Source organism: Dendrobates tinctorius, unplaced genomic scaffold (genome assembly GCF_039654945.1).
Source record: "Dendrobates tinctorius isolate UK_male_01 unplaced genomic scaffold, ASM3965494v1 ptg000120l, whole genome shotgun sequence".
Classification (NCBI taxonomy): Eukaryota; Metazoa; Chordata; class Amphibia; order Anura; family Dendrobatidae; genus Dendrobates; species Dendrobates tinctorius.
The window spans coordinates 25,860,223-25,872,229 of NW_027361788.1; the positions used below are offsets into that span (position 1 = coordinate 25,860,223).

Consider the following 12,007-nt stretch of genomic DNA (forward strand, 5'->3'; position numbering starts at 1 on the left):
TTTTTTCCACAAATAAACGCAAGTTATATCAATGAAATTTTACCACTAACATGAAGTACAATATGTCACGAGAAAACATTGTCAGAATCACCGGGATCCATGGAAGCGTTCCAGAGTTATTACCTCATAAAGGGACAGTGGTCAGAATTGTAAAAATTGGCCCAGTCATTAACGTGCAAACCACCCTTGGGGGTTAAGGGTTCATAGACGAATTGATGAAGGCAAAGGGCGGTTACCAAATATTGATGTGATTTAGATTTATCTGTTGTTCATTCATTTTGCTTTTTGTTAACTGATAAAAATGTACTATTAAACACCACTTGCTTCTATTTTTGCATTTTTTCCCACACCTGCCTAAAACTTTTTACAGTGCTGTATAAAAGGCAATTAGTTACCCTTATCACTTTCTGCCCCACCATAATTATATCTTCATATAAACAGACAACCCCTCTAAGCTGCCCAGAACATGACTTTTTTTTTTTTTTTATCATTTGAGCATCACTACTTTTTTTTAACCAATCTAAAGGCCCCGTCTCACATAGCGAGATCGCGAATGCGTCACCGATTTTGTGACGAAACAACGATCTCGCCTGCGATCTCGCTACATGTGACACGTAGCGGCGACCGCCCCCCTTGCTGGATATCGCTGATCGTGCAGGAATGTCCTGGGCCATTTTTTCGTCGTCGGCGTCCCGCTGGCAGCATGTATTGCTGTGTTTGATCTCTGGGTCGTTGCTGCGTCGCTGAAGAGATCTGCCCATTTGGCAGCTTACTAGTGACCATTTAGCGACGCACCAGCGATCCTTACCAGGTCGTATCGGTGTCGGGATCGCTGGTGCGTCGCTAAGTGAAACGGGACCCTAAGCCTTTTTAAAAAAACAAAACAAAAAGAAAACACAATAATACAATACAAGAAATGCGTTAACCAAACAGAACTTTATTTTACCCAATTCTCTCCCGAATTACCCCGATCACAGGGTTTTACCACTGGATTCAGAAGAGCAGTTACAATTTAACAATCGAAACAGGTGAGATGTAAAAACAATGAAATGTGCAGAGTTTTAGCTCATACTCTAGAAAACAAAAGAAAAAAATAGAAGCAGAAATTATCACCTTTTTACTTTACAGAAAACTATATACTTTCTCCAGGCCAATAGATTCTGAATTATGTGTGCCCTTGGACCTTTTCTTAGCAAAAATAGCTTTAGCCTTTGTTTTATATATCTCTGCATTATAACTTTATTATCTGAGTACAAAACAAAATAGTCTTAGAATTTCTCATTATCCGAATTAAATTTGAAAAAAAGTACTATAAATAGTGGTTATATTATTTAGTGGTAAGAAATAGCATTCAGGAGTGGTGTGGGGTAAGCCAACATTAATATCTAGATTATAGGGAGTTTCATATATATATATATATATATATATATAAATATATATATAAATATATATATATAAATATATATATATATATATATATATTTTATTAATATTAATGTAAAAAAAATAGCTCATTCTCCAAAAAATATGGACTTTGCATTTTGATAATACATATATATATATATAAAATATGTTTAATTTATTTAGAAGCTCCTTTTTTAATGTGAGAGGGTGCAGTACTTTTTTTTTAACCAGTTCAACTTGTAGCGCTGTAGCTCAGCAGGATATAGATTGTTCATTCCACAATGTTACACGGCTTTCTTCAGGCTTATAGAGTAACGTTTTCCTCTATGGAAATAAATAGGTTCCCTTAGAGCACTACTTTACCTGTTGTTAAAGTGGTTGTCCACCTTTGCAAACATTTTTTCTACATAAATAGATGTATTTCGGGTTAAAAATAATTTTGGAAAAAACAACTACTGCACGTCCTGTCAGAATGAGCTCACTGATGGATTTCTCAGTCAACTCATTCTGCAATAGTGCAACACAGAGGCTACAGAAGGCAAACGGAGCAAAATGTTTAATTAAACTCAATTGCAAAAAATTTTTTTTAGCCCTAAATACATGCATCTAAGAAAATATATATATGCTTGAACAGGCGCTATAGTTTTATTTGTATAGGAGTGATTGGACAGAAATCTGCTCAGTCCCACAGGTGGATAGTCATGTGAACCTTTATAACCAATCAGACAGCAAGTAAAATTATTTATATCACCTGATTGGTGGACAGATTCCACTTAAAGGGGTCCTCTAGTTAAACTGTCCAAGTGGTCAAATGTCACAATATCATTGTTGGATTTTTTTTTTCAACTCATAATAGGTAAAAAAAAAAAAATGCTGACACTGTTAGATGCAACCACTAATATGTCAATGTTGGCTCTGCCCCAAACCCTCATCCTGGCAGGAAGTCCTGAGACTAATTTTGTGTAGTAGAAAGCCATATTAGTCCTATACAAGATGTCTAGCTCCACTGCAAACAGGGGCCGGGCCCACGACTCGACATCGGGTGCCCGCGGCTCAGACCGCACTGCATGTAAATCAGAATGTAAATCAGAAGTACTACTTTGGCACATTAATTTTTGAAGCATTTCTCCCCAAAAAGCATGCAGGGAACAGGTATACATTAATGAAATCATAGCTCGGTTGGAGTGAGCCACAGGCGGCCTAACCCCTGTCACTAGGAAAACTGGTGGTGGAGTAACTGCAAATCACCACACCCTAATAATTATACTATTTTTATCGCAGGAGAGATTGATAAATGACTCAGTAATCCAATACCAAATCTGAACATTAATCCTTCTGCCTGTCACGGAGTAGTAGTAGTATTGAGAAAATGATGGTTAGTGATTTAACCCTTCACGCACTTAGGATTCAATTAAGGAATAAATTGCATTTAATTTGGAAAAAAAAATAAAATAAAAAAGTTACATGCATTTGGAAATTCTACAAAATTTCTGTTCTGTAAAAGAAATAAAAAAAAAAAAAAAAAAAGTAGATTTTTTTTCTATGACCCCCTGGATGAAAAGGGAGTTAATTAAACACTGACATTTATATTCCCTGCACCATGTCCAAACCAATCATTAAAGTGCCCGAAACTTCAGCGGTCGCTTGTGCAGAACAGTCACGACGGCGTTAGCAGCAGAGGGCGCCACTTCTGCGGAACGTTCCATAACGACTCGTGTGTTGATTTTCTTTTTAAAAAGTCACAATCAGAAAAAGATAAAGAACGGGATGATTTCGAAGAAGACTAATGTGGCATTCGAGATGTCGGAGGTGACGGAGTAAAAAAAAAAAAAAAATTTAAAATAAAATATGAAATTAAAAAAATACAAGAAAAAAAAACAAAAAAACACAACAAAACACTGCCCTGAGCACCAGATGACTCCAAAGAAGAAAAATTTCACATTGGAAAATCCAAATTAGCTACAGGAATGAAATGAAACACCAGGCTGCTGGTCCAGAGATCATTGTGCCATCTGCACCATGCGACAGTGAGTACAAGCGGAAACTGACCAGGACAGGCGCTCGGGAGAGGGAAGGGAGCTGCGGCCCGCACAGCTGCCCCCTGGTGACATCTGGCTCATGGGTATCTCATTTATTGGAATGTTTAGAAGAAAGGTGTCAGAGCAGAATACAGCACCCCCCCCCCCCCAAACTTTTTAAGGGATTCACCATCCAGCTGTGTCTCCCCTAAAAAAATTGTTTCCTGTGCGCATCTTTACAGCCCTGCTGCTTACACGTACGTCTTCAAGTATTTCCACAGCTCAGCTGCGGTTGTGACTCCTACCCGAGGAGTCCTCATTACAGACCAGCTGTGTGCCATGACCCCTGCCAGAGGGTGTCTACAGTCCAGCTGCATTGCATGGCCCCTTCCTGAGGGTGCCCCATTACAGTCCAGCTGTTTTATATGACCTCGCGTGGGAGGAGGACAGGCCACTGTTCTGCACAGACACCTTTCTCTCGAGGAGGGAGAAGATGGAGAATAACCCAGGAGGAAATCACATAGCTTCACATGACAATAACAGTACCATAGTAGTAAAGGTGGAGGATGTTAATATCACCTGCCTGTGAGGTTGAAGTCTGGGATTTTTGCAGCATTAATACATTTGATGACATATAATGTAGTTTCCTTCCCATTTCCTGCATACTAAACAAATCGTAGATATCTAAGTGTAACCCCGCCACGATATTTAGTACAGGCACACAACACCATCTCATTAAAGGGAACCTGCTATTGAAGGCTAGAAAGTAGCTTGCAGCATATCCCCCCCAACTCATGTCTTCATTGTTAAGGACTGTAAAAAGACCCTCCATATTTCAAGAAGCTAATCTAAACCTAAAAGAGTAATAAAGCCATATGCATTTATCACCTATCAATTGGATAAATGCGGGTCTACCATTGGGATCCCCACCAATAGTCACAACAGTGGACCCTGGTTCTTCATTCTTTCCAGCACTTGGCGATGACTAGAGCAGCACAGCGCAGGATTTGGTTTTGTAGCTGGGAAGAAAAATAGGGTATCAGTGCCCCATTCTAGAGACCACTTGTCAGACCCCCACAATCTAGCATTTATGGATAGGTAGTAAATGCATTAAGCTGGTGCCAGGTTCTCTTTAAATTTTCTCCTTATGCAGAAAAACAAGATCAGTCCTTAGCTCGGACTTTGCCCAGGACTGTGTCCCAGGATTACAGCCTCACAAAGCAGATATGGCCGCTGAATGTTAGACCCTTACAGCACAGACGTGGTCGACGCGGAGATTACACAGACAAGGAACATGCAAATAAAGAATATGGCTGCAGTTATCACATGATAAGAAGGATGTTGCGTCTCCTTCCCCACTGTCACATCGTTGGAATGCCGAGAGTCTGGACCGTCCTCGCCAGAAGCCTGGTCAGATTCTGAGTGATGGGAAGCAGAAGAAAACACTGTCACATGCTGGAGCGCTCAAACACGATGGGTGTGTGCACACGACAACTGGACACGTGCCAGGATGACTCAAGAACGGAGGGGACCAGGAGAGAAGTCTGATGAGGGCTTCCAGACCGGCACTGCCTGCTTCCCCTCACGTGGGGAAGGTCTCAGCCTTGTAGCCTGGAATGGATTGGCTCCTAACTCTTGTGCATTTAGTGGATTTCAATGACCACTGGCTCAAACACTCCCGCAGAGACCCTGAGAAGGAGAAAGAAATACAATTATGTAATGTCATCTACAGGGAGAGTCACGAAAAGATGACTCAGGCTAAAAAACGCAAGGTCGCTGATGCTATATGGGGTCAATACAGCTTATAAAAATAGCAGCCACTATCAATTGCATTATATATATATATATATATATATATATATATATATATATATATATATATATATATATATATATATATATATATATATATATATATGCGCATCTGGTGATGGCTGATAACCGAGAACATCATATTACATTCATCAATGGGAGAGACTTCGGCTTGGAGGAAGGTTTCTAGCATATACGCCAAATATAAGGTTCCACTTGCCATAAGGCCTTTGTTGGACCGGTAAATGTCAATATACCTCCTTTTATGTAGTGTACAAATGCTAAATATTTATATCCCTCACCCCCCAAAAAAAATACAAGGAGTGGATTTTTTTTTTTCTTATAGCTTGGGTGGTGGTGGTGTATGTTGAGGTTTGTCTGCGTAGTGCTGTACCCCCAAGCCTTCTGTCAGAGTTGAGAGTTGGACATTACAAAGTCTGAAGGAAAATTCCACCATGATGTGAACAGGGCAATACAATGCAAAATATCCCCCACAAAAAAAAAATCCTTAAATATATGGGATATGGTAGAGAAGATCGGTGTTTACTAACGATATTTCACATTAAAAAAAAACAAAAACGCTCAGAATATATCAGGGTGCTGGATAAGGACATGCTGACGTTTCCCACAGAGGGCTTTAGCTATAGACAGTACATCACCCCATGTAAATGTGTGATCTGCTGCCGATAACATGATATTTGGTGGACACAGAAGGATCGTGTTTACGATCAATCTGTGCACGTAGAATGCTCGTCGGTCGATATAAGAGCAGTAAAAGACAGCTTGCCCGCTTGCATACAGCAGATGGGTGGTCATTTAACCCCTTAACTCCCAGAGCTTTTTGATTTTTCGTTTTTCACTCCTCTTCTTTCCAGAGCCATAACTTTCATATTTCCGTCAATATGGCCGTGTGAGGGCTTATTTTTTGCGGGACGAGTTGTAATTTTAAACGACACCATTGGTTTTACCATGTTGTGTACTCAAACACGAGAAAAAAATTCCAAGGGCGTGAAATTGCAAAAAAAGGGCAATCCCACACTTGTTTTTTGCTTGGCTTTTTTGCTAGGTTCACTAAATGCTAAATCTAACCTGCCAGTATGATTCTCCAGGTCATTACAAGTTCATAGACACCAAACATGTCTAGGTTCTCTTTTACCTAAGTGGTGAAAAAAAATTCCAAAATTTGCTAAAAAAAAATTGCGCAATTTTCTGAGACCCGTAGTGTCTCCATTTTTCATGATCTGGGGTCGGGTGAGGGCTTATTTTTTGCATGCCGCGCTAACGCTTTTAATGATACCATACCGCTTTTGTGCAGACGCATTCTTTTGATCGCCCGTTATTGCATTTTAATGCAATGTCGTGGCGACCAAAAAAACGTAATTCTGGCGTTTTTAATTTTTTTCCTCGCTACGCCGTTTAGCGATCAGGTTAATGCTTTTTTTTTTATTGATAGATCGGGCGATTCTGAACGCAGCGATACCTAATATGTGTGTGTGTGTGATTTCTTTTATTGTTTTGATTGGGGTAAAAGGGGGGTGATTTGAACTTTTATGTTTTTTTTTTATTTTTAATCATTTTTTTTTTTTTTACTTTTGGCATGCTTCAATAGCGCTTGAAGCATGCACAACTCAATCGGCTCTGCAGATCGCCCATATGTAGCAGATTTACTGCAGTGCTTTGAGTGCCAGCCACCGGGCGGCGCTCAAAGCGATCTGCCTGCAACAAACATAGAGGTCTATGAGACCTCAGGTTGTCACGTGATCGGGGGTCGGCAATTAGCTCACTTCCGGCCCGGCGTCCGGAAGTGCTATTTAAATGCCCGCTGTCAGCTTTGACAGCAGAATTTAACTAGTTAATAGGCGCGGGCAGATGGTTATAAACAGCTGACATGTCGCGGCTTTGAGGTGGGCTCACCGCAGAAGCCCACCTCAAAGCAGGGGATCCTTACCGATGACGTACTATTCCTTTATTGGTAAGGAAGGGGTTAAATGCTAGGATCGGCCCTTGTAAAGGAGTCATTACATACATATTACGAATAAGAATAGATGTAAGATATAAAAATACACAGATATAAAATCATGGATACCTGTTAGCCATCTGTATTCCGCTGAGAGTAGTTGAGCCATCTCTGCTGACGAACAGCCTCAGGTGACTGTCTGCAAATAGACAGATAAAAGAGCATTATTTGGCGTGACATCTATAGGAGCGCAGGGATAGATGACGCAGTACATAATGAGAGAAATGTATGCCTGGGGAATGTAGAGGGGATTAGGTGAGGAGAAAACTTATCACGGGATTTATATTCTGACCTGAAGGTAAAATCATGGCCATGCTTAATCCCACACCACCACTAGTGTGGAATATGCACGTAAGCACTGCCTGCATCTGCAGGGCCGGATCCTTAGGTCTAAACTGGGTTATCCGTGTACGACATTAATTAATATGTAATACAAAAAACAAATGATTACATTTGTATTCTAAGGAAGATTTTTTTGCATATACACCTGGTTATATAAGCATAGGAAAATGAGAGGTAAAGGAAAAGTGTTGAACGTCACAGAGCAAGTAGAAATACAGTGTGGAGGTGGAAGCCAGCATTGTATGCAGCATTCCTGGAGTTCATAGACTAGTACACACTTGTATATCATACGTCTCTCCTCGCTGGGTACATTCCTCTCCTTTACCTTCATTGTTACTGACGTCCGTGAAGTCTTGGCTCTGCATAATCTTCTCCACGATATCACCAGCATCGATCCTGGTGTCGTCCACCCAAGTGGGATGACTTTCCACGCAGTCCTTCTTTCTCCTGGAAGGAAAGGGAAGGGGGTAAGACATCAACTTGGAGGAGCTGTGAAAAACCCAGGCATTGAAGCACAATTACACTTAAGTGTATATTGCAGGTGTCAGTCCAAAATCAGACATGAAGTTCCACTGCGAAAATCCATAGTAAGGCTATGTGCACACGTTGCGGATTCTGCTGCGTTTCCGCAGCGGTTTTGGCCCTGCAGAAACGCAGCAGTTCCACTGACATGGTACAGTACAATGAAATCCTATGGGTTTTCGAAAACGCTGTGCTCACGCTGTGTTTTTTTCCGCGCGGTTTTGCTGCGGTTTACAAACCGCAGCATGTCAATTGTTTGGGCGGTTTCCGCAGCGGTTTCACACCTTTAACATAGTAGAGGTGTGAAACCGCAGGGCAAAACCGCAGACCAAAACGCTGGAAAACCGCAGGTCACTTTACCTGCGGTTTTACCTGCGTTTCCACGTGGAAAAACCCGCAGCGGAATCAGCAACGTGTGCACATAGCCTTAGACTTCTAGATTTCTATTGTGGGTGTGCAGCAGATTGGCCCGAGGATTGGATTTAATAATTCACATAATTTCTGGCCAAAATAACTAAGGTGCCATTTACTTGTGTTGCGAAAGGGATGGAACATGTATCTGATCCTACAGCGATCATGACTGCTTCATTCTACTATTCAGATGCAAAATCGGGATTGCAAGTGACTTAGAAAGTCTCACCTGCATTATACTGTTTTTCCTGCATAGCTGGAGGTATACTTTAAGTGGGGACTAATGGTGACTTTGGCTGCTGCAGGTAAATAGAGTCACGTCATGAGCTGCAAGGTCAAGTCGAAAAAAAATCCAATCGGTTCGTAATTTCTTTTGCTTGTCGGGGTTATGGTACAACATGGGTTGCAATGTGACCCCATTTGCCTGTATTCTGCTGCGATGAGGCAGCGGCACATAGAAATATTTGGCAGTGCAACCTGTGCTGTGAAGTCACAAGTAACCCCAGCCTTTCTGAAAATTTGAAACATGCTTGTCGGGGGTTGCGATACAGCCTGGGTTGGAAGTTGACTCCATTGTCCTGCGATGGACAGGCAGCTTAAAGTGATTTGCGACCAGATTCACCTGCATTATGCTGCAATGAAGCAGCGGCATACACTGATCTTTTGGTGTCATGGCTACAGTAGCCAAATATCCACAGCCTTAATGTTATATCTCACTGAAAGAACCTCATAACAGGGGGAAGAATAGTCCAGTCACAAATGGGAATCATCTTTAGATTAACAAAACAAATCCATTGGCAGAACCCAAGTAGGAACATCACGAGTGCAGCGTGTGTCAGAGGAGCTGGCTGTGGAATCTGGAGAGACCCGAGCCAACGCTCCAGACTGAGTCAGTCCCAGCTGAGTCACATCACATCTTCCATCCCGACATTGGAGAGAGACACTCACAACTCTGTCACAAATTTGACATTTGCAAGACAGAAGTGTTTTTGTTTTGTTGTCTGTTCTCCGAGCTACTGAATAAGAACATCTGTATTGTACGGCTCGGACTCTCCCAAAATTAAACAGAGACATCTGTCATTTAAGCAGGACCCCCTCCCCACATGTCCACCTGCTCGAAAGTCATTGTGTATGGCTTACGTGATGCTTTATCGTTACCTGGACTGTCTTTCCAGATGAAGGGGAGGTCGGATTGGCCTTGGGGGCTTCTCTGGTTTGCTCTCCTTTTCAGCATCGGGCGTGTCTGCAGTAATGCTGATTCCCCCGGAGGCGCTGCTGCTGGTGGATGTGTTGCGTCTGTGTGTCAGATCTGACATGCTAGAACATCGGGAGTGTTCGGAGCTGTGACCTGCACATGAAAAGCACAAAACAAGAGAGAAGTTGAAAGGAATAATTTACTGCACTAATAAAGGCCACACACATCAACTGTGGTCGTGTGACATGTTGCATTTCAAAAAACATGCCACGTGTAAGACCGGATTTGCATTTTTGGTAATATGGTGTCGCAAGTGACATCATGTGTAGTAACGCAACCACATTGGCTCTGATTATTTGAGATGCTGCAAGGAGACGTTATGTTTCTGGCTTCATGCCACCAAAGTTGCCATGTAGCCCAGAAGTAAAGACATACAATAAACTATTGCTCTTACACTGTAGCCAAGGGGGTTTCCATCATGTGAGAAAGTCTGTCTAGCCACATTCAATAAACGGGTTCTGGGTAATTTTGACACCAATTACATATCCTTATTGGAGCTGTCCACTTTGGGGACTTTTTTTTTTTTACTTAAATGCATGTATTTTTGTAATTGGGTTTCATAAAAACTTTTGCACCGCTTGTCTTCTAAAGTCTCTGTTATGCTGCTGGAGAATGAGCCAACTGAGGATCCATCAGTAAATCCCGCTAAGACTGTCTAATGGGGAATTTGTAACCCTTTTAAATGAGTTTTTCGTAAGCTCATTTCAGCTGATTTATGACCACATGAAGGTTGAATGTGCAGTCAAACACAGACCGCAAAACTTTTAATAAAACCCAGTTGCAAAAATGATTTTAACTGAAAATACATGGATTTAAGTAAAAAAAAAAACAAAAAAAAAACGTCCCCAATGGTGGACAACACCTTTAACCCATTAAATAAGATCTTGGCAGAAGCTTCCGATTTGGCGGAATTGGTTGACCAACTAATGTGTATGGAGGCCTCCCAACAGATTATGTCAGGGGACTGTTCGAATACAATTGTCCTATACTCCTGTAGGGTGGGGAATTCAGGAGGACTCACTGATCCAAAAACTCTGGTGTATGGAGTAGTTGGGAGAGGTCGCTAATTGCCAAGTGATCATTTAAGCTGACAGCTATCTAATATGCATGGCCCACATTAGCATAGGGAAGAAATATCAGATTACTGGCGGTCTGACCCTCGCTCTCTGTCAATCAGATGATTGTAAGGGCCGTGCGTCCTTCAGTATTTACCAGGCACAGCGCCATACAGTTTGTAGTGGCTGTGTCTGGTATTGCAGGTCAGCCCCAACCCCATTCACTTGCATGGGACAGGACTACTCTAGATGTAAAACCAACAACAGCCACTACAAAAACATAGGGAAATTAAAGCAATACAACATGACCATTTAATTAATCAGCTATTTTTGTAATGCAAGGAACGAGTCCTCATAAGCCCTTTAGCTTATGTCTGCAATGAGCCATGACTCAAAGATGCTCTTTTTTTAAATCAGAATTTCCTAAGAGAATATTCCATAAAGGTTTTTCTAAAGTGTTCAGCGCAATCACTTGTTCCCATGAATAGTGAAAGCTTCAGAGATGGGTATACTGGATGAATGCTTACCGGATGCTTTGGACTGCTGGCTGGCTTGGCTGGAGTTCCTCGAGTGACCCGAATGAGAAGTTTCTTCAGGGCTTGAGAGATTTTGATCCGCTTCTTCGAAGACCCCTGGAATGTTTAGGAGAATGAAAAGGCTTAGAAGACCTTCGGGGAAAGTAAACCGTTCTAGAAGGAAACCAGGTGCTATATCTGGCTTCTATCCCACTGTCTCTTCCTATGAGAACCAAAACAGATAGCGGGATATTTCCCTGCCAGCTGGAGTACTTCACCTCCATAGCCGAGGTGTGTAACATAGAGCGACGTGTGCTCCTTCCCTCTGATACTAGTCATGCAATTCTAGCAAGTGTCTACAAAATCTCTTGCTACACCAGTTACTTTATGCAGTAATCCTCCTATCTAGGCGTGTTTCTGTTTGCTGATCTTGCCACCACTTTCAACATAAGAAATGTCACAACCACAAGTGGGTCTTGTTTAACAAGAACAGAACAGGCTGGCCAAATAGCCTGCGATTAGTAAATCAGACACAGATAAATAACAGCCTTTACATAAGTTGCGTTACTGATCCTATACTGATCCTGAGATACATCATGTGTTATACTCCAGAGCTGCACTCACTATTCTGCTGGAGCAGTCACAGTGTACATACA

At 41.7% G+C, this 12,007-nt stretch overlaps 1 protein-coding gene across 1 annotated transcript in view; it reads right to left on the reverse strand.

Annotated features, from left to right (window-relative positions):
• Window positions 1-917: 917 nt before the first annotated feature.
• Window positions 918-12,007, reverse strand: part of EEIG1 (estrogen-induced osteoclastogenesis regulator 1) — an 84,533-nt gene continuing 73,443 nt past the window's right edge. Inside the window, exons 8-12 of the mRNA XM_073590979.1 lie at window positions 11,364-11,468; window positions 9,685-9,874; window positions 7,919-8,040; window positions 7,321-7,390; window positions 918-5,111 (exon numbers count right to left, since the gene is read on the reverse strand). Coding sequence (XP_073447080.1) covers window positions 5,066-5,111; window positions 7,321-7,390; window positions 7,919-8,040; window positions 9,685-9,874; window positions 11,364-11,468 — 533 coding nt within the window. The 3' untranslated portion in view covers window positions 918-5,065. The remainder of the gene's footprint in view (window positions 5,112-7,320; window positions 7,391-7,918; window positions 8,041-9,684; window positions 9,875-11,363; window positions 11,469-12,007) is intronic.